The 25,045-nt window shown below is 42.5% G+C and overlaps 1 protein-coding gene across 3 annotated transcripts in view; it reads right to left on the reverse strand.

Moving 5' to 3' along the window:
- The window catches only part of ap3b1a (adaptor related protein complex 3 subunit beta 1a), a 69,651-nt gene extending 45,615 nt beyond the window's left edge, over positions 1 to 24,036 (reverse strand). The window contains exons 1-8 of one of the 3 annotated variants that reach the window (XM_075455900.1): positions 23,752 to 24,036; positions 16,269 to 16,344; positions 16,063 to 16,137; positions 13,070 to 13,165; positions 12,764 to 12,924; positions 10,992 to 11,058; positions 2,553 to 2,735; positions 448 to 603 (exon numbers count right to left, since the gene is read on the reverse strand). In XM_075455900.1, the coding sequence (XP_075312015.1) occupies positions 448 to 603; positions 2,553 to 2,735; positions 10,992 to 11,058; positions 12,764 to 12,924; positions 13,070 to 13,165; positions 16,063 to 16,137; positions 16,269 to 16,344; positions 23,752 to 23,879 (942 nt within the window). In that variant the 5' untranslated portion in view covers positions 23,880 to 24,036. Of the gene's footprint in view, positions 1 to 447; positions 604 to 2,552; positions 2,736 to 10,991; positions 11,059 to 12,763; positions 12,925 to 13,069; positions 13,166 to 16,062; positions 16,138 to 16,268; positions 16,345 to 18,209; positions 18,866 to 23,751 lie in introns of those variants that run through there. The other 2 variants (XM_075455899.1, XM_075455901.1) reach the window with 2 other exon arrangements.
- Positions 24,037 to 25,045: the final 1,009 nt, after the last annotated feature.

Raw genomic sequence — 25,045 nt, forward strand, 5'->3', positions numbered from 1 at the left:
GAGGAGGACCGTTCTTAGAACGGCGTTCTTAGAACTGCTCTGTCCGAATGCGGCTAATGACACGACTTGTGGGAAAAAGTACAGAGTTCGTATTTCATAAGATAATAGAATCTTGCAGTCAGTGCCCTACCACCGTCGGTGCTTTACAGTTTTGAGGCACTTCCACCCTGGTTTGTACTTTGGACAACAGTAGACTGCGTCCTTCTTCCAGCCACAATCTAAGAGCGAAGCGGCTGGTAAAAAGACAATGAGTGTGCGAGAAGAAAAAATGAGGAGAAATGACTTTGAACACTTTCAACTTCCCCTCTGAGCCTCTACATGCAACAATAAAGTCGCAGCAGGTTCACCGTCTTTCACTTATCGTTTCCTCGCACTACACTTCCCCACACTTTAAGAAGGAATTCCCGTGGTGTGTGTGCGTCTGTATTTAAGCAGTTGCCAACTCACAGCAGTGTTCCTGCTCTGAAGCAGAGGTTTGGTGTTCCTCAGCAGCAGCCTGTGGTCTGGATCCATGATGTAGGGCTTTTCCTCCGTCTGGCCTCTTTTCTCCTCAGAGTCGGAGTCATAGAAGGCCTTGTCGTTGTTCTCGTCAAACATGGCATCCTGAAACGGAAACCCCAAAACGTTACACTATGCACTGAGATGTTTCACACAGTGTGTTGTACAAATGTCCTCCTGACATAAAGTTTTTTTTTGTTGGATTGCTGTGAACCGAAAATGCCCAAACAACAGACCCGGTGGAGTTTGAACCTTAGCCGACGTTGAAGGAAAACCTCAAGAATCACTCGTTCTGTTGGATGACATAGATCTATTAAAGGATAATTGCGGTATTTTCAACATTAAGCCTCTTTTCTGAGTCGTCTGCAATGTTTGCGAAAAGTTGCTTCTGTCGTGTTTTATTTGACATTTTGTAAATCCCATTGAGTTCTATTGAAGACTGAATGTTCGTGGATATTACTCCGATTACGTGCCCATTACGTGCCGAAGGACAATGAACAATCGCCATCAATGGCGCCATCAAGTGGTGTGGAGTATAGCAAGTCAGATTCAACTGCTGAGCGGAAGTTTATCCACGGCTGTGAGGTGGCTAAGAAAATAGTTCGAGCATGAACGAGCTGCCAAATAAAACACGACAGAAGCAACTTTTCGCAACGAAATTTGATATGGATTACCAGTGCACACCAGTAACCACTCCGGTGAGTTGATGATTTTGAAAACGGACGTTTATGGTGCTTTTACGGACCTTTTTGGACATGCGCATGACTTGCCATTCTGAAGCAGGTTGAGATGAATCAAAATTAGGCAAATACCGGAGACAGCAGTAAACATCAAAAAAGCGGTGAGGGGGGTTCTAAAACATTGCAGACGTCTCAGAAAAGAGGCTTAATGTTGAAAATACTGCAGTGTTCCTTTAAGGACCTCCGAGGCAGAAATGCGTAAAAAAAAAATATGTTTAAAAATTCCAACTCAAAGTCCAAAAGCAAAGTCAAACAGTTCAAATTAGTCCAAATTAGTCCAAATTATTTCTCTTTATCTCATTTGCTTTACAATTTACATTTTTCTATATCTGAAATTCAACACCAACCGAGCTAATATCAGGGAGCATTTTGCTTCTTCTACTTTAGCCCAAAACAAGTGGCAACGCAGCCTTAGTACTCGTTAAAGAAGAGAAAATACTGGACTTGTAGAGGACCTAAAAGATTGGAACAAAAAGAAGAGATTGTATCGATTTTGTTAGTCTCACTGTTACACGTGTTACTCAAACACAGAATGAATCTATCGGATAAATATGACTTAAACCAGCTTAATGCGATTCCTTTCATCCAAAGATAATGATCCTGTATGTGATGATGCAACAGCAATCTGTGGGGAGACATTGAAGAAACATTTTATGGGGACTTTAAGATTTCCTGAACTGAATTGTTGGGACCTTTGTCAGTGAGAACTGACCGTTATTGTCGGGAAAATACCGATCAGCGGATTAACTGTTGGCTGTTTAGTTGACATGGCTTCATTTTGAGATTTCTTTACCGGCCTGGATTGTTCCCACTTGTGTTGCAAAATGCTTTACATCAATTGGCAAGAATCTCCGCTTGTCAACAACATCCCACTTCTACACATGACTGTGTAGAAAACACCTGACGACCAAGAAGCTGAACATGACGTCTTTTAAGGAGTCGACCTACGACGATGCTCACGAAGCCAATATTTCTCATCCTGAGGTTGTCAGAATCCATTAATCAACTTAAAAACATTCCATATACCCTACAGTTCGTCAACATTTTTGGAAATATCTAGTTGTGCATCTAAGAATGCCAAAAAACCTCACGTGAGGCTCGACTTTTAGAGCAATATAAATCTCAATGGCTTATCCTTCAAGAGATAAAAAAAAAAAATAAACTCACAAAGCATGATTCTTAGAGGGATGGTGCTGATTCTGACACAGCCGGAAAGCCTTGATGTTTGACGTTCAGCACAACTAACCGGTTAGCTGTTACCAGCTTTACTACCCGAACGTTTCTAAAACCTGATTACAACTATGAGAGCCTGACCTCCTTCCAGGGACTGGCGAACTGCGTCCTGGCGTAGCGCGTCAGCATGGAGATGATGACCACCTGGCCCCACTCCTCCACATCCACCAGCAGGTTGCACAGCTTCCTGTAGTTCTTGTGGATCAGATCGATCCGGTCCGGGCACACGTCCTCGAAGGCCATCACAACGCTGCCGGCCACCAGCTGCAGAGAGACGATTTCAGAGAGAAAAATTAGAAAATCTTCCGACTCGCGAGGAAACGTTTTTCTCCTACTTTAATTCACCTCTTTCTGCTGTTAACCAATGAGCTGATGGAGGTTGTGAGAATTTGTAGCAATTTCCAAGACAAATTGAGCAAACCCTTCATCTCCAAAACATGCCGTAACACACAGACTCCAGAGAAATAAAACACTGGTTAACAGAAATGACCCTTGTTCCAACTTGTGCTATCGGTGCAATTTCAGTAAACACAATGCAAATTTACAGCTCTGATTACAATACGCCCATTCAGTCCTCCAAGTAGTTAGTGGATAATTGGAAAGAAAATACCTTTGCTGTAAGATTTTTACTTTTTTACAGCCTTGTAGGTGAAAGAAATCCATCACTAAGAACCATTTCTCTTAGGTATAAATGGTCCATTGATGAAGCAACAGCTAAGAGAGACACAACTACCAAACATGTTTTATTGGTAGAAGGAAAACCCATTTGGCTGCTGCTGCCTGCCCCCCCCCCCCCCCCCCAAAAAAAAAAAACCAGCACCAAACTGCCTGTTGACTTGCTGACTGACAGACCGAGTGACACAGAAGTGTATCAATATGCAAACAACAATATCACAGGCAGGCGGAGGTGAGGAAGAAGAGAAAGGGAGGAGAATCTAGTCTTCCCAATTAAAGCCTTCTGGCCCCTGGTGGCTCTGTGGGAATCCAGAGCATTTATCCATCAGCACCGTCATGAGCCTGCATTGATTTTGTGTGTGTGTGTGTGTGTGCGTGCGTGCGTGCGTGCGTGCGTGCGTGCGTGCGTGCGTGCGTGCGTGCGTGCGTGCGTGCGTGCGTGCGTGCGTGCGTGCGTGCGTGAATGAGATGCTGACGTCTGAAGATTCCCTGAGAAATCTGCAACTTGATGATGATGTTTCTATCTTCTGAAAGGCACCCTAAAACACGTCAGGCAACTGCATTTCATGGTATTACACTTTATCATTCAATATACGCCGAAGTTCAAATAATGAATGAAGTTAAAAAAAAAATGTTTAAATCACATAATGTTCAAATTCATTTACAGACAGGCGGCTGTAGCTCAAAAGGAGGAGCAGTTGTTTTCCATTTGGAAGGTCAATTCCCGGCTTCCCACTATTCCGAAACTTTAAGAGATTTTCGGTACTTCCTTCATTTATGATTTGAAGAACTTTTAAAAAGGAACGAAAACGAAGTCATTGGAATTTATATTGTGCAAGTGTTCCCTAAATGTGCGAATTTCAAGATCGTGTCACCCATTCAAACCGATTTCCCCTTTTTTTGTTCAGTTTTGCAAACATCTACTTGGGATATTGCCCACACGTTCGAATCAAAACTGTGCTATTCTGTTGTGTTTGGGATAATGTGTTTACATGCTTGAAAGACATGGAAATGTAATTGCAATAACACAAATACATTGTTAGGGCTATTAAAAAAACTATATCCATTATCTCAATTGACAATTCAAGAGAAATCGATGCTCTTGAAAGAACATAACTACAGAAAAATGACTGAGTTTTATACGTTTTTATTCTGATCCTGTCCTTCTCATCCAAAAGAGCCAGGACAAATTAAAAAGACGAATAAAATGGAGCTTATAATAAAGTTTTATAATGTTAAAACGCACAAACAAAGTCAGAAATCTGGACGTCGATGAGAGAATCGGAGCTGAATTTCAACAGTCGTACCAAGTCAGCCATGAAGTCAGCCTACAAACACCTGGAGAATATTTCAGGGGTTAAAGGTTTAATGTCTCAGAGTGATTTAGAAAAGCTGCTCCATGCATTTATCTTCAGTAGACTCCACTGCTGTAACGATGTATTTACTGGTCTGCCTAAAAGATGGATCCGATCGCTGCTGCTCGAGTCCTCACCGAGACCAGAAAAGTGGATCACCTCCCTCCATCTGAGGTCTCTACACTGGCATCCTGTCCAAAGAGTTTATTTTGATATGCTGCTGTTGGCCTGTTGGCCCCTTTAAATCGTTTTGGGACCATAAATCATCTTTTTTTTTTTTTTTTTGAACGTTGTGAAGATTGGAGACATCTCGGGTTGTCTGGAACAGGTTTGCTTTCTGTCCCCAGCGTTAGAACTAAACACGGAGAAGCTGCTTTCGAGTTATTATCGACCTTAAATTTGGAACAAACTCGCAGTTAGCTGCAGGTAACTTTAAGGCATTCCTGTTTCCTGCTGCATTTAATCAATTAGGTGACTTCAATGAATCATTTATACTGCACTGTACCCCTCTCTCTGTTTTAATGCTTTTATGTCGTATGTAAAACACTTTGAATCAACTTGTTGTTGAATTGTAATATATAAATAAATTGGCCCTCTGTTGAAATTTTGCCATTGACATTCCATTTTCATACTGATGACAGCGGCAAAATACTCATTTTATAACCCTACTGTCCTTATCGCCTTATAAAAAAAAGCATGGGAGGGGTTGAACTGAGTTCCTGACCGAAGTCTGTCCGACGCCACGACCCTTTCAGCTTGTTGGGGCTTCTTCCAGATGACTCATTACCAACACCGAAACAACTGGCAGCATATTTTTTTACCATATCGAGCAGCGAATCGGCCAGCTTTACAGCTCTGCTTTACTGGCTTATTTTTCTTTCGTGTACTTTCGGTTATTTCCAAGTGAAAGCCCAGGAGAGGAACTGTGGAGCATGCGCAGAGTGCCTGCACCTGTCTAACTGAGGGTTCACAAACAAGATCATTAGACCCCCAACTGCACTATCTGGGCATGTCAATCCAGCTTTTCTAGCTTCAATTCCATGCGATCTCGGTCAGACATACATGTTTACATATGTATTTAAAAGTCCACAGTATAATCTTATCTATGTATTCTAGCTGTAAATGTAATGAGCATCAAGCGGCACCTACTGGTGGGTTGTTGGGTTTCAAGCGGTTTACCAGTCGCGAGGAGCAGCGAACTAATGTGGAATCTGCAAAAGCCACTGAACCGCGAGTGACACACCAGCGGCCACTTTTCTATCTCGTTGCGTCTGTACTCTCCTGTTGGCGTCATTCTTACCTGGCATTCTCCCAAGGCCTTTCCCATCTCTTAGGGCTTTCGCAGGCAGCTCCGTTTCTGAGCGTGTGCTGTCGGCCCCGCTGCAAGGCTTTGTGCATTCTTTACCAACTTCCCCCATTAGACACAGCTCCAAGGTAAACTACATGCACCATCAACAAAACTGACACCCCAATCTATGGAGTTCATACCCCACCCATCCCTCCTCCTCCACCTCGACCATATTATCTACCCTGTGTGACAAGCTGGTAATGGAAAAATCACACTAAGCAAATGGTTCTTCTAATAACAATAAATTTCCTATAAAATTATGAAGGGCCCAAAACGTTTCCTTGCATCTATTTTGCTATGAATTCTAATTAAGGTGCCAGAGAGGCAGAGAGTGCTGGGTCATCACGTCAGAGACAACGTTCGCCTTTTTGATTGATGGCCCAGTGTGGGGTCGGCCGATCCTCCCTTCACTCGCTTCTCGCTGCTCTCCTCGTCCTCCCTCTTTTTTCCTCCTAAATTAATGGGCATCTCACCTAGCCCCTAATCATAGTAACCACCCCACCCCCCTGCTCTTCCTTTCTGTTCTCATTTCAATTTTGCAGAAGGTGCAGGGGGGAGGGAGGATGGGAGAGATCGATCATTTATCTTGTAATGGCTGGATAATAGATCCATCACGGTAAAACAGCTGCACAAACTCCTATGTTGTCTCTGTCATCAGGCCTTCCCATTTTCTCTTTAAACCCTCCTGTCTACAAGCAGCCCTCCATGTGTCACAGCCATTTAACCAAACATCTGCAAAGGTAGGTGTCAGGGGGCCCCACGATGCCGCAGACTCAACAATAACCAAACGTTTCCTCCATCCACTAAGACCATAGTGACACCAGCTCAACAGCATTGCCCTACTTACAGTTAATGGGGATGATTATCGGAGGATATTTTCACGCTGTATTAAAATAATAAAGGTGCCTAAAACTATGCCAAAAAGGTTTTGTTTTTTTAAAGAAGAAACAACACATTCAGACTACTAGAATACATACAGGAACTGAACCATCATCACCTAAAGTTAGCTTCATGTGTGTAGGAGCTATTTGTTATTTTGTATATTTGACTCACTTATTATTTAGTTATCTTTTGGGGGTTTAGTTTGGGGAATACACCTTTTTTGGTTGTTTATGATATTTAGTATTGTTTGAGTTAATTGGGGTATTTAATTATGCTTTTATTTTGAAAGCACGGGTTAGCTGGGGCGCACTGGGAGAGTTTATTTAGATGAGCAGGCAGTCACAGGTGAGCAGGCACCTGGGAGGGCAAATAGTTTTTTACCCAGGCAAGAGAGGCAGCAAAGGCCATTGTTCTTTGTTTGTATGCTTGTGGTTGGAGAAATAAACCTAAAGAAACCTAATTTTTTGCATGGACAATGGACTCAATTTACCTGTGTAAATTCACTCCCTAGGTCTCTCAGTGGCCGTTTGATTTCATTTAGTTTATTATGGTTTTGACATTTTTTTAGTTTTGATTATTGACACAAGAGGACGAATAGCCACTACAATGTGTCCCTTTCATGACACAGTTGAAGCAATTAGGCCTTTTCCTCAGCAGCCATTTTGACTTGCAAAAGCAGGAAAGGGACAACAAAGCGCCACTTTCAATTCATGGCAGTCATAACCCGTTTAACATATGTAAATAGCATTAAAGTCGAATAGCAGGCAGGCAAAATGAGTAGGGCCGCACTATATTAGGAAAACATGTAATATGTGATATTGATCAATTATTTGATGAGACATACACATAAATATGTGTGTGTGTGCTTCTATATATTGTAGCCCAAGAAGTAAGGTTGATTTTTTTTTTTTCCAGTTTTAGCTTCATTCATCATCACGATGGTGAAAGAATCCATCCTGCCAGTCTCCAATCTATTGATTTGTGGCCAAAACACTAAAGCTCAGACCAATCAGGGTCCTATACTATACGGCAGATTTTTAAGTGTGATGACAATCGACAAAGGCGGCTCAAATTCACTGACAGGTTCAGTGTGGATCCAATCCCACTGGCATGAAGTTCGTCTGTGGCTATGAGATGATAACCAGATGTTTTTGGGGTGTTTTCTCAAATGAAAACCTGCCAAACTCTCATTGCCATTTGTAGCCTATGAGTTCTGGAAGATCGAATCCAGCAACTATCACGATCTTCTGTAAGTACAAAAGCAGTCGGGGAGGCCGTAACAACGCATCCTGCACACATAATCGGGACCATCAGAGACAATGGATGTCGGCCTCACACGGCGGAAGTGAGAATGATTGAGAAATTCTTGTTGCCCGTTTCAGAGCCTCCCGGGTGACACGTTCTGGTCAGAAACTGAGCTGTTTGCCGATAAAGACTCAAAATCCAGATGTTTGTTTTTTTGACGAGCACGAAAAGGACACGGTTTAATTAATATTTTGTAAGAAAATGTAAGAACTACAGTCAGCTGTTATAATGCCATTTCTTGTACTTTAGGCAAACGATTCATCTGCAAGGAATTATGAGGATATTTAAAATACTCAAGCTAATTTTTGTGTATCTCTGCATCCTTTTGTTAATGTTTTCCAATTAAGAAGCCTAAGTTAAGAGTAATAAGATGAGAGCAACGTTTTATGAAGACTGGCAGCTGCATTCATCAGTTGTCAGACGATGTGATGCCTCTCAAGCTTCAAATACAGGACATTTCTATCATTACCCTTCCTCCCACATGACACGAACGCAGCAGTAATACAGTTCATAAAGGCTTTATTCCATCTCAGTCCTTCAGTAAACCAGCAGCTGGTACCTGGACCCCGAAACCGACACATTTATACGGTAAGCAGCCATCATTGTTCTGTTCTAAACTCCATTTGCCGCTGTAATATCAAATGTCGTGAGAAATTAAAGTTCCAAACAGATGTGGCATTGCCCCACCTCCCACCCCAGAAGAAACAGTTTGACGTGCGAGAGAAGAAGGTAGATTTAAAAATAAGTGGATCCGACAGATGTTACTAAATAAATGAATGATTTAACCTGATTTCAGCGCCATCGCCTGCAGAGGTATTTTACAAGCTTAGAAACGTCAAATATGTCCTGACCAACGCTGTCACAGAGAGGTTTTCATAAGCAAACTCTTCCAGATTACAGAGATTTTCTTAATCTGAACCATGTTCCATGTTTCACAGCCAATTACAAGAGAAAAACAGGTGAAATGTATTGAAAAATTCCTAAATTTTTCTTTAAAAAATGAGTACTGCACAGCTTTTTTTTTGTAGTATACTTTTGCCATGTTGACTGAAACACACAAAGAAAGAAAGTGAAAAAGACAAAAGATAATCTGATTTAGTTCAGTCAATCCCCCAAAAAAATGAAGGTGTGTACACAATCGACTGGTTTAGTTTGATTAAAACTAACTCTGGTGGGATTGGGAGACGTGTGAACGCTGTCATCTGAGCTTTGTTGAGCACCAAACAAACAGACCAGTATCCTCCGAGAAGGCGGATCGTGGTCAGGTTCCACGCATGCTCTTGAAGCTAAACACAGCTCGGGAAAAAAAAAAAAGGCCTCATAATGAGCAGAGCTCAACGGGCGTTGCAGCCTCAACGCCCGTAGTTCGATGTAGACATTGGAACGACCGCTTACAACCGCTAAACAGCTGTTTTGCAGCTCTTTGTGACATCTCTGATGGTAAAAGAAAACGCCGCTGTATGCAGTCGACTAAAATCCTACGATCACATTTAGCTCGGCACGGAGAGTTGGTTTGGAAATTACATCAGCAAAATATTTATTAGAAAAAAATATCTTATCAGAATGTGTGACCTTGTCTGGGACTTTATTTACCAGTTAGCGAATCAGGATCATAAAGTGAACGAAGACCAAAATTCTGCTTTTGTTTAGATCAGAAAACCAAACTATGAACATGAACGCATCCTTAGATTCACAATGCAACAAATCCCATCCATTTATCCCAGTTTGGAGAAAGTCTGCATCTTTTAAACTCCTAATCCAACAAATTAAGCCATTTTATTCAAAGCCTTTCGGATGAGAGATGAAACATCGTTAAGAACCAAGAAAAAGCGAAAATACTGACCAACCCCCAGACCTCGAATGTGTAATTGTTCAATGTTTTGTACTATAAATAAAGAGCTCAAAAAAAAAAAAAAGAACAAAGAAAAAGGAATCCAGTTGCCCTTATGCAAGCTTTTAGGACTACAAAGGACCTGAATATCTGAGAAGCTACACCGACTATCTTAGTGGAGTAAACTGATCCCTCTATAAAGCCTTATGGACAGCTATTTACGTCACACGTTTAGCCTTTGTGGCACCAAGCCCCTCTGAGAGCATGGGACCACTCCCGGTTTAATCCTTGCAGGACTTCTAAACACAACATGGGAGCATCCTAGCATTGTTAAAAAGCATTGCTTGATAGCCATTAAGTATGCACTATGTTTAGGTTTTTCACCATTCATCACGGACTGATGCGCTCGTGTGTCTGTGTGATGATGTTGCCCTTTCTCTCTGTCCCCTGACTCGCAATGTGGGCTCCAACAGGGAGAAGTCATCTGTCTTCGTTAGCGTCTGGGGCTAAATATGCTATGCATCTGGTACTGGGCTCTCCATCCCCCCCCTTGGCCTACGCTGCTTTGTTTTGTTTGTATAATGATAGGTATAGTCTATGAATACATAATAACAGCAAACTGTGCACGACTATGCGTGTACAAGCAACACACACCGCATCTGCATATTTGAAATTGGCATTTAAACACCCTTAGTATTCGCTGTGGCGCCCTCAAATGAATGTGCCGCCTACTGACTTCTAATGGGCTGTCTGCATTGTTTCGGCGACTGGCCTAAACACAGAATTTCAGAATCTAACTCATTTAAGGTCCATTTTGGGAAGGGGGGGGGGCAAAAAAAAGAAAAAAAAAAAAAAAAGAAAGAAAAGAGAGAAGTAGTTGGCCTTTGAGAAAATTAAGCTGACACTAGCATCAGTGCGAAAATTCCTTCCAAATGGACGTTTAACAAGGAGCATCTGAAGATGTGTGGGTTTAAGTGGGTGTTAACAAACCATGGCATTGCCGAATGAGCTGTGTGATAAAGGGCTAAGGGAAGAATCGCTTGACTGGGGCGCCCTCCAGTGGCCAGCTTTCTCCTCCATGGGAAAGCGTGCTCAAAAGCAGGCAGAGCTCGGCGCGTACTTACTGTGCTTTTGTCTTTCAATAGTTTCTCGATCACTTCGATCAGCTGCTCCTTCTGCTCTGGATCCAAGCTGAAGACCAACGACAACGAGCACCGAATCAAATGGTCAGTTATTGAATGGCAATTATTCACACAGAGACAAACAAATTAAATCATGTCCAAACCGTGTGTGCAGAATATTAAACATCTGTGTCTACAGCAAATGAGATCAACCGTCTTTGAGGAGGATTTATTTGCTAATGAGCCACTCTCTGGATCAGCCGAGGAGTCACTTCTTCCCTTTATAACAAACCATAACAAGTTTTTCTGAGATGGGCCTCGTCACGTTGCAGGTACAGCTGTCTCCATTATCACAATTATCACATTTTGGTTGACAATTAATTGTGAATAACAAGCGAATAGTAAATCATGCAACTCGAGCAAAGAATAAGAGCTGTTTATAGTAAGTGAATTCAGCCTCATGGATGAGAAAATAACCAAGTCCAGCAGGAAACAAAGGCACAAAAAGAAGGTGTTATTTTACGAGCACATTAACCATATCATTTAGTAAGTTAACAGAAAATCAAATAATAGAATCCACTGTGAAAATGTGAAAATTCTGTTACTAACCAGGTGTTTTCATACAAGTGGATCAGGAGGATTTTGACGATGATGCAAATATCCTCACATTATTGTGATCACACGAGTCTCATAGTTTTCACGCCTGTACACTGCGATGCATTACGATGTGGATCTGTTATTCTATTAAATAAGGGTGCCAAAAGGTGTCCATTTATGAGTCGGGAACTAAAAAAAGAAATATCAACAACTCTTTGGACAATTCATCAAACATTGTTGTCCAAAACTTCACAAAACATCTGCTTGATTCAAGGTTTTCAAACGAGTTTTTCCTTTTCTTTTTCTTTATCTGATCGCAATGTGAATCATGGAGGCTCTGGATTGTTGTTGAAACAAATGACAAACAATGCTAAGAATAAAGTTAGTTTTGTGTCTCAGAACAGTTTTGCAACTACACTCATATCAATGCACCGTATTAAGGGAAGTATATCGATTTAAAAAGCAGGTAAGACCGGTCTGCATATTGGCTGGTCTCAATCATAGCACCGGCTCGGCGTCCCCACACGGAGGACTCCACCTGGACGGGAGCCAACATTACTCCCATTATGAGCGTTACGTTTGAACTGGTGTGTGTGGATTATATCCACCGATAGAGACTGGTCAATTAAGACACGTCTAACAACCCTCAGCATGATTCCCGTTTGTGAGTTTCCACTTTTCTGCTGGCGTGCTCTACGAAAGCTTTACACAGATAAGGCGCACAGCGCGTGGCATTGGCTTAAAACTGACATTGTACCGGTCTGTAACTATTAATGCGTTCAGATCTGAAGTATTTAAGATTTTTTTTTAGCCTTTACGCAAACTGCATCCCAACTGCTGACCCGAACACCTGCACCTGTAAATCTCTGCATTTGATGAGGAGTCGGACGACGAACCTGAATATTTTTAACCATCACCTGGGATCGGCTACAAAAATCAAACATTCAACTGTTCTGTTCATGTTTACTTTTACTACTTTGTTCATTCTTTAAGGGTTTAGTCACTCTCTGAAACAATGTAAGAAACACCCTACTGATAAGAGCAAAAATAACTGCAGCCCTTGTGCAACCCCTTGTACCAACATTTACTGCATTCGTGTCAGAAATGAGACCGTTAAAAGAACCGGTGCGGCCAGAATGTGCAGTGCTTTCATCCACTGGTGTGTGAGGAACCGTTACCTGTAGAGCTTTTGGATAGCATGCGCAGAGGTCTTCCTAACATACGGGGACAGGTCAGCTGCAGCCTCCTTGATGGCCAGCATCATAATGGGGACGATAATGGGGACACGGATGCTGGACAGAACTCTCAGAGCACTGGCCCGGATGAACTGGTTCGGATCCTGCCGCAGAAATCAAGTGTCAAGAGTTAGAAAAATAACGTTTTCTCATAACAATGAGTGCAGTGACTGAAACACATAGAACACACACAGAAACATCTTTCATAATCTGCCGTTCCAATGCACGCAGATATCTTATAACAATTACCTTTAGGGCCCGTTGGAAGGTGCTGATTGATAGCAAAGCCAAGTCCTGCTGCTCCTCTGCATACCTCACCAGGTACACATACACCAGCTTCTTGAGCTACAGGCAACAACGAACAGCAGCACAATGAAACAGCTGGAAAAGAGGAAACTTTATACAGCACCTGTGCAAAGAATCCCCAAACAAGTTGCGTTCTGACGCTTTGTGAAAGGACACGGGGGTCGTTTTGCTGCTACGTCCTTTAAAAAGGTTAAAAGAAAATGAACAATTAAAAAAAACAAGAGTGTTTTCCATAAGTTCTTTTATGTTGGGAAGCTTGAGTTTATTATTTAAAGGGGTGGGAAGAAATGTCCGTCTTCACTTCACACGCGGCAGACCCAGCCGACTGTTGTTTCAAGCAGAGGAGGGCAAACACGCTTTTTGTTTTGCTTCCTTTCAAAAGGAAGCAACACACACAAATCTTTAGTTTAGTCTTGCACACCTCACAGAAGAGCCTGAGATAATATTTGTCCTCCGCCCTGACAAGTTTAACTGGCGGTCAGAGGTTGCCGCTCCGCTGATTCCTATCAGCTAGTCGGGGAAAAAAGACCAGAATAAACTGGGGTGATTTCTGCCGATGAGGCTGTGGATTTACAGGTAATGAAACGGGGTGAGAAGAGGTTATGAAAAATGATGATTTGCTCGAGGAATTATTAATAATTTCATAAAAGTGCTGATTTAAGCTTGAGGTCAGGAGTAAGGTTACCTTTTAGGTGCAATCACCGAGAGCTTTAGACAGTAATCAGCGCCATGCTTTCTAATTCAGCACGTATTGACCCGCGGCAGTGCACCACAGTTCTCAATCATCGTTTTGGCGATTACTGCTGGAATTAACGGCATTACTCACTATAAAAAGGAGACACAACCCATCTGCCCTCAAGGATCTGGTTTCTATGACCACAAATCACACGGCTTACTTCATTTTGAACTGCTCGCGGGGCAATTAAGGGGAGCGGGAGAAACTTGCCCAACACCGAATGGGATTTTTGTGTTCTTTTTATAAGTTCCCTCGATACTCAAAAATGTGCTCGAACACGTACACATATTAGCTAAACACAAATTAGGAAAACACACACACACGCCGAGTAAAGTATGTGGCGTTAAACTCGAGTGCAGAAATGATTAAAGAAAATAAAGACCGCTGATATCAAATCACGCCACGCCGTCAATAAGCTGCAGGCACTTGTGCTGTTGTGCTTGTGCACTAATTAGAGGGGATCAATGGGCCCTCACGGTGACGGGGGAGAGAGAAGGGAGGAGGACAGGAGCGAGGAGGAGGCCATTTTTTTTTTTTTTTTTTATGCGAGATACGCTGTAGGAGAGTCAAGAGAGGGATAGCTGAGGAAAGAGAGGAGAGAAAAGGGACAGAGCAAGAAGACCTCACACTACCTTAGCAGCTGGTGAGTGTGAGGCAGAAGAGAGAAGATGTGACTGTGGACTGTCTCCTCCCAATTACACGCACCCACCTGCTCCCCAACCCTGCCACGAGCCGCTTCGGCTGCATGCCTCCAACACGGCACCCCGCTCACATGCTGCCCATCGCGCTATCTGATTATCCTGCTGCCGCTAATCAATATTCACAGGTTCTGGGCATGGAGGCCCCTTCTCGAGCAGCTGCTTAGAGCCCGCTCATTCGCTGGAATAGGTTGTGCGGGAGTCTGGTTGTGGCTCACCCTGCTGGATTTAGCCGAGCGATTATGCAGGCTCAAGAGTTTAAGACGGTGCCTTTATGCAGCTGCAGCGGTTCGTGATTAGCAGTAAGAAAGTTGCTGCTATTGATTCGTGAGGGGGGCGGGGGGGGGGACAAGTTAAAGTGAGTTTAAAATATGTGATCCAATGCCTTAAAAGGATATGCTTATCATTAAATCTTTTGCTGAGAAATTATAATCCAAAAGGAGTCATTTCAATCAGAAATTAATCCACTAAAATGACAAAAAGAAAGTATTTTAGCTCAGGAACCAAGCTAAATATAAAGAACAATATCAGACAGATGTTGGATTTAGTGAAAGAAGATCCGTAAAGTTCAATGTGTTCAAATGTGGACTGGCAGCACAGGAACGTATGCACCGAGATATTTAAGTGACGACTGGACCGACCTCATCACACCTACAGTGAATTCCAGACGCACACACAAGAACCATTATGAATCATATACTGAGAGTCTGGGCCAAAGTCTGATACGCCAGACTGCAAAGTATATTCTAATTAGGCCATTTGAGGGTTTCATCTTGCTCTGTATTTACTTGTTCGTTACAATTGTTAACAACTTATCACTATACCTACTTATTCATCAACATGTCTTTTTATCTATTGCTATACCAATTCCCGTTCCTTTTTTTTTTTTATAAATAGTGCTGTCTTACCAGTCTCACCTCCTATAAGAAGGAAAAGACCAACTGAAATCTTATGGAAGATTTTAAAATGATAGAGGATCGGTGGCTTTAATAGCAGAGCGCTGACAGGAACCTCTTGAAAATAAGTTTGAAGAATAACAATAAAAAGAAGTTGCTGGATCCCTCTATAGAGACGAACCCAACTGCATATGTTGCATAAAAAGTGTTTTATGCGACATGTGCAGTTTTGTACTTGACGTCACAGACGGGAGTGCAACTTCTGCCAAAATGCAAACATAAAGTTTGGATATTTATAGCGCAGCTGTGCAGGTTCTCACCTCGTTGTTCCTTTGCGGTCATTATGATCATTCTGCTGGAATTATTCGATTTTCTAAAGTTTTATTTGTATCAAACCGCCACTGAAACAAACGTTCGAGCACATAAATAGAAATGACACAGGAAAAAAAAAAGCTCCTGACTGAAGCACATCCACATGATCCAGCTGTGGTCCTGCGGCAGGAAGTTCCCTCTGACGTCGTGCTTAAGTTAACCCACGTGCTGTGTCACACAATAATGAGATGAATCATAGCTGCAGTAAAGTCCCATTTCTCAATATTCTCGTACCTCGATGTTCTTACTCGCGACATTCTTCACAACAGCAGGAAACAACTCGGATGAATTCTTCCCTTTGGCAATGAGCTGAAAAACACACGCAGAAAGACATCAAACACTGAACCATTCTAATCTTTATAGTTGAAGCCGTTCGGCCCGGGTGCGTTTTTAAAAGTAAAGTGTGTGTGTGTGTGTGTGTTTTCCCGTGACACACTTACCCCAACAACCCTCTTCATGGCCTCCAGTTTGAGTGACTCCTTGTTGCTCTCCAGCATCTCTTTCAGGTCTTCATTCCTGAGGGCAGAATTCAATTTCAGTCTTATTCTGCAGCAGACAGGGCATGAGGTGCAGAGGCCACTCAACTAATCAGTTTTAAAGTTGGAGTTTGACCGAAGGTGCTGTGAAATCTCCATGTAGTCGACATCTGTGTCGGCTCCACACATGCCACGGTTACACGCTGCACAGCGTACGGGGCGGCCGGACAAACGGCAACAGCGGCCGTCTTTCCCAGCGCGCCCCGGTCAGCCGTCGCAACAGTTTCCGTTTCGACGGCTCGTCGCAGAACGCGCTGACGGCGCACATTCTGCAGCTAATGCCAACACACGGTGTCGTTGTGAAGCCACACAGCAGTTTGTTTGTTCCGTAAAGAAGCTGAGCAGGACAGGTCAGACAACAAGTTACACAACACTGCGACCCATGCGTGCGTTTTTTAAACGAATAAAGAGTCCAATTTTTGACGCCGTGAAAATGGGACGCCATCTTCAGATTTGAGCCCATAAGGTTTTCTATCGATACATACAGTTTGCTTCGACTGTGACACGACCGTCTCATGGCACACAGATGCAACCGCTCGGGATGATTTGATACAACTTAAAAGATCCCTACTTTTCAATATAACACCAAACTCAAGGCCTTAAACGTACTCGATGTAGCGTTGTGACCTCTTGAACTCCTCCAGATTATGTTGAATCTTAATCAATGGCCCATTTTCATGTGATCAGCCTTTTACTGATGGCGCAGTTGGAGGTAAAGTAAATGTCATATTCATGATGGATCCAGAAAGCGTGCTTTGCTGATGTGCGCGCTTTAAGAAAACGCCACATATTCTAAGATCTTGACATGTGTTGCAAGGAGCCAAAAGAATAAACCAGTCTGGTATCAGCCGGTGGGACACATGGCATCGGCACCAAGGCTGTCCTGAGGGCGACGCCTGGACAACACCACCCACCACATACTCATAAGTCAGTATATTTCCATGCGGTTAGGTTAAACAAGCTTAAGCAAACAAGGACATTTACATGGAATACTCTCCGTGTCCGAGTAAACGGTGCCAGCACAGGTGGAGGGACAGGTTTATGGACTTTATGTATGTCTGATAGGTGGGGACATACTAAAGGGACATACATACATTTTTTCTAATGTCGCGTAAACTCACCGACTCTGAGCGTATCAAACACATTACAAAGTGCTGACCTTTATCATGTCGCCGATTTCCACATTTTTCACAAAAGAGACACTCGACATCATTTAGAAACCGCTTACAGTCTTCTCCTGTCAAAAGATTTTCCGATTCATTTCAAACCGTTTCGATTTGAAGGACTTGTCCTTGAAATCTTAATGCTGTCAAAGTTTTTCCTGTGGACGTGTGAGCCTTTATCCGCAGCAGACTGCTTTTTGGTCCCCTCTCTCATATCAGAACGAAAAATCCTTATTAGAAAATCTGATTTCACTTCTCAGATTTACAGCTAAAATATGACTAAATATGGTCAGAAATCAAACTGAACTGGGAACTTATGATGAGAACGAGCCACCAGCTGTAGTTTTACCTTGAATTTAGTGATAATTAGCAAATGTTTCAAGGACAACACACTTCCACGAGGAGGTTATTGTGCCTGCTAGACGTCGATAAGTAAATTCTTTAGTGAGATTTCTCCATTTTTCTCACACTCCTTACTGTGAACAACCTGGCAGAGCTTCTAAGACAGCTAGCTATGTATTTTTATAGATTTCAAACATATTTTCCTGCCGATTTCTTTTGAAAGGCATTAAAAACTTTACACGAAACATCCTGAGAAAGCAATAACTGAACCACGTGTTTTGTTAAAAAGAAGCACGTGTGTGGATAGGTGTTATGGGGGGGAGGAGGGGGGGTGTCTTACTGCAGTACCCAGCTTTTTGCGTCTCCTTTGGCTTATTGTGGGTGTGTGTGAGGGCCTGTTCTTCCTGACTGAGCTCAGGCTTCAGAGTGAGCTGTAAGTTCTCAGCGGACACCAGCACCGTCCTCATGGCTCCCACCGCCTCCGAGCGCAAAGAGGAAAAACCGCCGTCCATGCCGGCTTTCTTCCACCGCAGTCCTCTCAGCGAGTCCACAGCTACGGCTGACTGTAAATCCACAGACTGAAGGGTGATCGAGAGCTCTGGTAATTACTTCCCTGAGGCCGTGTGCTCGGTTTTTCTTTCTCCTGGCTTTATTTACAGTTGACTTCTCGTCTCGTTCGTGGCTGTCAACGCCCGGGAACTGGAGGGGGAAAAAACGGCACGGGCTGCACTAACTTTTGTGTCTGTCACTCACTTCTCCCTTCCTCTTCTGTTGTGCAAAAAAAAAAAAAAGTCACAAGATGCCCCCGTCATCTCACCAATGGCAAGTCATCCCTGTGCCTGAAGGGTAAGACCTCCTTTCCTTCAGCTGGTCAGCTGTCCTTCAACTGTCCCTCCTCTCTTCTTACACATGTGGGCTTCCCAGTGGAAAGCTGGCTGCCTCACCTGCCTGCTGGCTCTAAATGTGGCTCCCTGCCTGTGTGACTGTAGTCACTTCCCTCCAGGGGAAAAAGGAGGGCCTTAACTACTCCGGTGGGTAAACACTGAGCCACTTTTCATCACCACCACTGCACAATAATCCACTTTAGCCAGACACCGCTGAGAGCACACACCCTGCCAAGTTTGGCCGTCAAGGCCAACAGGACAGGCCTACATCAAAGATAACAGAACCAGAATGAATGCCAGGAAATACCCATGAAGAGTGCGGCAGAGGGGAGAAATTTGCCTACTTACACCTTCCTCAAGACCAAATAACTAACCCCATGTCTCCAAAACTTTGGTCAGCTTCAAAACATTATGTCACCCATGTGGGTATTTTACAGTAGAATACAGAAAAAGGGAGGATTTCACCAGAACTAACAAAAAAATGACCATTTATGGAGCACAATTGTTTCTCATGACAAATTGTGTCTCTGTATGGCCGACGGACGGCTCGCATTTATGTCGAAGAACAAGAAAATCGCATTGATGACAACAAAAATCAATGAAGTGCTCAAATGGAAGTTTAAGAAAGGGGGAGTTATGCAAATTTCTACCAGCAGCAGAATCAAAAATAATTCATGTTTTTACATCCATCCCTTTTTATTCTGATTTTCTGAGGTCGGGTCAGGAAGGCAGCAGGTTCAGGAGGGAAACCCGCCCAGAGGGGACATGCAATCCCTCCAGCATGTTCTGGGCCTCCTCCCAGTTGGACGTTGCCCAAAAAGCCTCCAAAGGCATCCTCACCAGATGAACCCCCTCAGCAGCGGCTCTACTCTGAGCTCAGCCACTCTCGGAAGGAAACTTATTTCAGCCACTTGCTTTTGCGACCACATACTATCGGTCACTACCCAGATCGTGTGACCGAGGGTGATGGTTTGGACAAAGAAAGACCCAGCAAACCGAAAGCTTCACCTCTGGGCTCAGCGCCCTCATTACTGCTGACAAAGCCCCAACCCGTCTGTGCATCTCTGACTCCAGCTCACCATCACTCTTGATACTTCAACTCCTTCCCTTGAGGCAGAGACCCCCCCCCCCACCCCCAGTTGAGAACCATTCATGTTTTTTCTTCCTCATTAAACTCAACACACCAACTCAAAAACTAAACAAGAAATAAGTGCAACATCTGGTTGGCTGATTATGAGCTTTCTAAATCCTTTTTCCAATCACATCCAAGACTGATTAGAAAATAAAATACCCATGGCAGTTTCCTAATTAATATTCAGCACAAATAGCTCATGTGTGTATCCGTCTTTTTTAACGCCATGTTTCATTTCAGTTCTTCGGAGTCTGATGGTGCTTTTTATTTGTCTTCTTTCTCCTTCTTTCTCCACTTTCCAACTTCGAATAAGAGAACAATACGATTTTAAAGGTGCAAAACTGATAAATCTTACAGAAACTGAATTTTGCATTTGCGTCCCAATTTGTACTGTAGTGTCGGCTGCAATTACACACAGTGGACTGTAGAGATTAGAGGCAGTGAGCCTCGTCATAGAGCACAGTTTGACGGAACAGACTGCCAACAAAGGCAGCAGGTGGAGGATTAATAAGGCTAGCAAACGGGGCTCACTCTCTGGGAGTCCTCTGCTTTTATTTCGCCAGATCAAAATCCTGTTTTTAAAACTTTTTCTTGCATAACGGGCCACATCTTGCCATCTGCAGCCAGAAAGAGCCAGAGGTTACATGTGCTCGAGTTAGAAATAACACATAAGATCAACTAATGTTCTGTTTTTATTCTTCTCGAATCACTGTTCAGTTCCCCGTGATCCAACACGCAACTACGAGAGGTATTCTGACACCAGAATAACTCAATGAGCCTCGGTTAACCCAGTTAACTCTGTGTGATGTGCCATTTTCTGGGTATGAGACAGGCCTCTGCAGCCACACATTCCTCCAGTGAATGGAGGGATTCAGTCCCATTTCTTCCTAAACTGAATCAAAGACAAAAACAGAGCAGTTTAAAAATCGACGCACTTTACTAAAATATAAGTAAAAACCTCACGTTGAGGGTGCTTTTGCACAATCAGCCATTCAATAAACAATCTCACCACTGGATCCAGTCATCTCTGTCCTCACGATTAACTCTGCCCACTAAGATTTAATCATTTTCCTTCGACTTGGGGAACTAAAAGTTGCGGCTTGACGTTCGGTAGTTTTTCCACCAACAAACACAAAGTGTTTGGAGCGGAATGGCATTTATAACGTACCCTAAGACAATATGCAAATGTAACTCTTGAAAGATTGATTGTGCATTCCAAGAAACAGCTGGACTCACACACCTTAAACAGATTATGTGAGATAAGATCTGACAACACAACAGAAAAAAAACATATAGGTCATGTGACTGAACAGAGAAATGGGCTTCTTCATGCAAACGGGAACTTTTGACAAAACTACCACCATGAATGGGGAAAAAAAAAAAAAAAAAAAAAAAAGTTTGGATGACTTGTGTTTTTCCCCAGTTGACATTATGACAGTGAAAGCGCATCAATCCACTTAAATGACCCCTTTATGCAGTCCTTCTACGATGAAATGACTGTTGTCTGCATGTAGAATGTCTCATTCAAAGGAACCTATGAACAATATATATCAACCAAACTGAAAAATCTATGACCCGACTCAAATAAACTTCATTCAAAAAAATTCATGCAACCAAACTAGGCGGCCACAGAGAAAAAGGGCTCCAGATAATAAATTAGTCACATGTTTCCGTGCTTCACTGAGGGCTTAAAACTGAGCTGAGAAGGAAACGAGAGCTCTTCAAAACTGCACAACACAACAGCAGCATTGCTGTTCCTCTCGAATGCAGCAGACACTCAAATTCAAGTTTAAGACAAAGAAACAAAAGCCCTTTACTACCAACGAAGCTGGGTTTTTTCAACACAATAAGACACAGACGCTTCCACTAGCACAGAATGTATTTGAACGACAGGTTTGAGCATTGTGAATTATTTCAGACAGAGCCGTCATTCATGCCTGTGAATTTTCTTCGTGGCCTAAAGGTGGTCAAACATGTGACCTGACCTCCTCTAACTGCTCACGTGAGAAAGCCCCAAGGTTCTCTCTTGGAGCAGGATGCGACATTAACACTTTGGCGAATGAAAACCTTCAAATATAACTCCATCAGAAGTTCGAAAGCAGGAGACAGCTTACTGGAACTGATGCTTAGAAAACTAAAGACTCAAGAAAAAGTCTTCAAAGTTGAGCTGAAACACTGAGCAGCTCAGATTGGACAAATACCGCAGCTTGTCTGCACCCGCAGGCCTTGCTTTGTGTGTAGAACTTTAAACCACAGCAGCTAATATGCATAAATATTGATAAATTAGCAAATAAATTTGAAGCAAAGCAAAAGAGGATTTAACTGAGGATTTGCTGCCCTCTGGTGGCAGCTTTCTGAACTGAGACTCAAAACAAACGACGACAGCAGCTAGCTTTCTGGTTTGAAACACAGAAAGGGTGATTAAATACAACTTAACATGACATTTTGGAAGATATTAGTGATGCTAGTATAGCGTAATGTTTTTCAAGTAGGGAACCTTTTATCTACATTCCTTTATTTATGTGTGAGTTTCACCATGACACACACTTGCAAGGCTACAACATAAACAAACATTTCTACATTTAATTTCTAGTAGCTCAAACTCAAAATACATGAATCTAAGTGCATAATATTCTGCTCCATTTCTCCACACAAGCACCAGCACCAGCAAAATCCAAACACCAAATGTTTAAACCACGTATGATTTCAGGGCCTCATTCCTGTTAAACATCAAATGTCTTCTGTGCTTTCAGAGTTCAGTCCCATTAACGCAGAACCTTAAAGGCTAAAAGCAATGATCTTTCTTCTCCGAGAAAGCTTGTCAGCATGATCTAATTACACCAATCTGGCCGGAGCTGTTTGGAGGAGATACGCAGCAGCAGCAGCAGCAGCAGGTGAAGCAGTTCATGCTCCACCGCAGAGATGCTACAGTAAAATCTTAGTGAAGCTTTGCAGCCATCAGTCCAATCGGCCTGCAGGCTGAACACACTAGACAATCTATTTCATACACAATTAAACAAACAATAAAAAAAAGCACAAACAGGCACAACAGCAGACGCACAAAGCTACCACAGAAAGAAGCAAAACAAAAAGAAAAGGACAGTGGAGATACAAACAGCCTACATACCAAAAAAAAAAAAATTTTAAATAGCACAAAATGGCTGCTAAATAAATAAAGAAGAGCATTTCAAAGAGGCACAAAAAGACAGCTAAAAGATGCTAAATAAACTAGAAAGATGTGTAAACTGACCACAAGACCAAAAATGATCATAGAAGAATACAACAAGGGGACACAAAATGATAACAGAACAACTACAGACGCACAAACAGACCAGCAGAAGATGGAAGTCAACCAAATGAAGAAGACAAATGCACAAAAACTACTGCAAAGAGTCACAAATCATCAGCATCAAGACACAGATGGACCCCCTGAGAATAAAAATGACCACAACGGGACCCATAAAAGCTAGAAACAGATGCTAAATAATCGCAGAGGGGACAGAAATAGACACTGCAACATGCAAAAAAAAATAAATAAATGAAAACAACAGGCACTGCCACTTGTTGCTATGTTGTGTCTCAGCATGGGGCCCTTTGAAGTGTGGGGGGGGGGGGGCTTCCCATGACTTTACCCAGGGGCCTGTGTTCTTTCAAAAGCGGCCCTGTCCTCTATCTGTGGATATATCACACCTACCAGAACTAAACAGCAGATTAACACGTATCTAATGAGAACTCTGACTGTGAGTGTCTACGGCACATTCGTCATCACTGCCTGCTGTGTTGATGCCGGCCTCTTTTGCGGTCAGAAATACCCGCAAGAACTTCAGCACAGCTAAATAACATCTACACAGAACGGGTTGGCTTACTTTTTAAAGTCGGCGCTGAAAAGTCCAAAGGCAGCTCCGGTGCTGGAGGAGGTCGGGGTGGTCTCCTGCCCCGCTTCCACCGCAGCCTCCGCTCCTCCTTGGTCGTTGTACAGGGCTGTCGTCGACATGACTCCGCTTCGAAGCAACCAAACGTGTCCTGCTTCTCTTCAGAGCTACAAACTCTTCATAAACGCGTCGATATTTCAGTGCGAAAGTTTCAGCAGAGCTAAACTTCTCACCGACTCAACTTTTTTTTTTTTTTTTGCACGCAGAAGCGGAAGTGTGAGTTGGACAAGTTGGAGTCACATGACTGGGCTTCAGCCGCAGACAGCCGCGCAGATCTAGAACAAGCAGACAAGAGTGCCGGAGGGATGAGTTTTATCATGGAAAAAACAAGACAATTCAGCAGGGAACACAGCCAATATAATTATTTTTTTAATTTTTTTTTTAATGTTTTTTTTCAGACAGATGCAACAAACTAACTGTTACATTATTACATTTACATGGTAAGAATAGCAAACAATGTATTCTTTTTCAGTATCTGCCCAGTCTTTTTTTCTTTTCCTTACAAACATACAGATAAATAAAACAAAACAAAACAAAACAAAAACTACAGTACAGCAAGAACATACACATCAAGCCAGACTTACAACACAAAACCTAGATCAACAAAACAAAAAAACAAAAACACAACACCCTAGGAAGTCTATATAGCATACATATCCTGTACCTGGAAAAAAATATATATATATATGCAGAGGTAGGTAGAGGTAAAGTCTGATTGAAAGTCAAGAAAAAGTCCAAAATATGAAATAAAAAGTCAAAATAATGAGATAAAACGTTAGGATTTTGATCCGAACAAAAAAAAAGGCAGTGCAGTAAAAGGAAATAAAAAACTAATGAGACCGAAAGGAGATAAGATGGGTGACAGTTTTACATTAGAAAAAACATCCACAACACTTTGACAGAAGTCCAAATTTTTGCCATAATTATCCACAATTTTGAGAACAAAACTCAAAAGTAAGATCAGTTATGTCAAAGTTAATTCAAGATGAGATGTGATTAAAGATTTTCACAAATTTATGCTCAAGTTATGAAGTCAGTAAGAGGTGCAGTGTTGAGCATAAAAGTCATGACATAACATTAAAAGTCTTGAGAGCCAGTAGAGGAGTGTGGTGGTTCATTTCTGTTTCTTATTTTACCATTTGGGGTGGTTTTGAGTTGCAGTCTTTGGTCAGAAGGACTTTCGCATTTGGCTAAAGCCAATTAAACTGCTGGAAGGATTCAGATTTCC

This window comes from Odontesthes bonariensis, chromosome 22 (genome assembly GCF_027942865.1).
Source record: "Odontesthes bonariensis isolate fOdoBon6 chromosome 22, fOdoBon6.hap1, whole genome shotgun sequence".
NCBI classification, from domain to species: Eukaryota; Metazoa; Chordata; class Actinopteri; order Atheriniformes; family Atherinopsidae; genus Odontesthes; species Odontesthes bonariensis.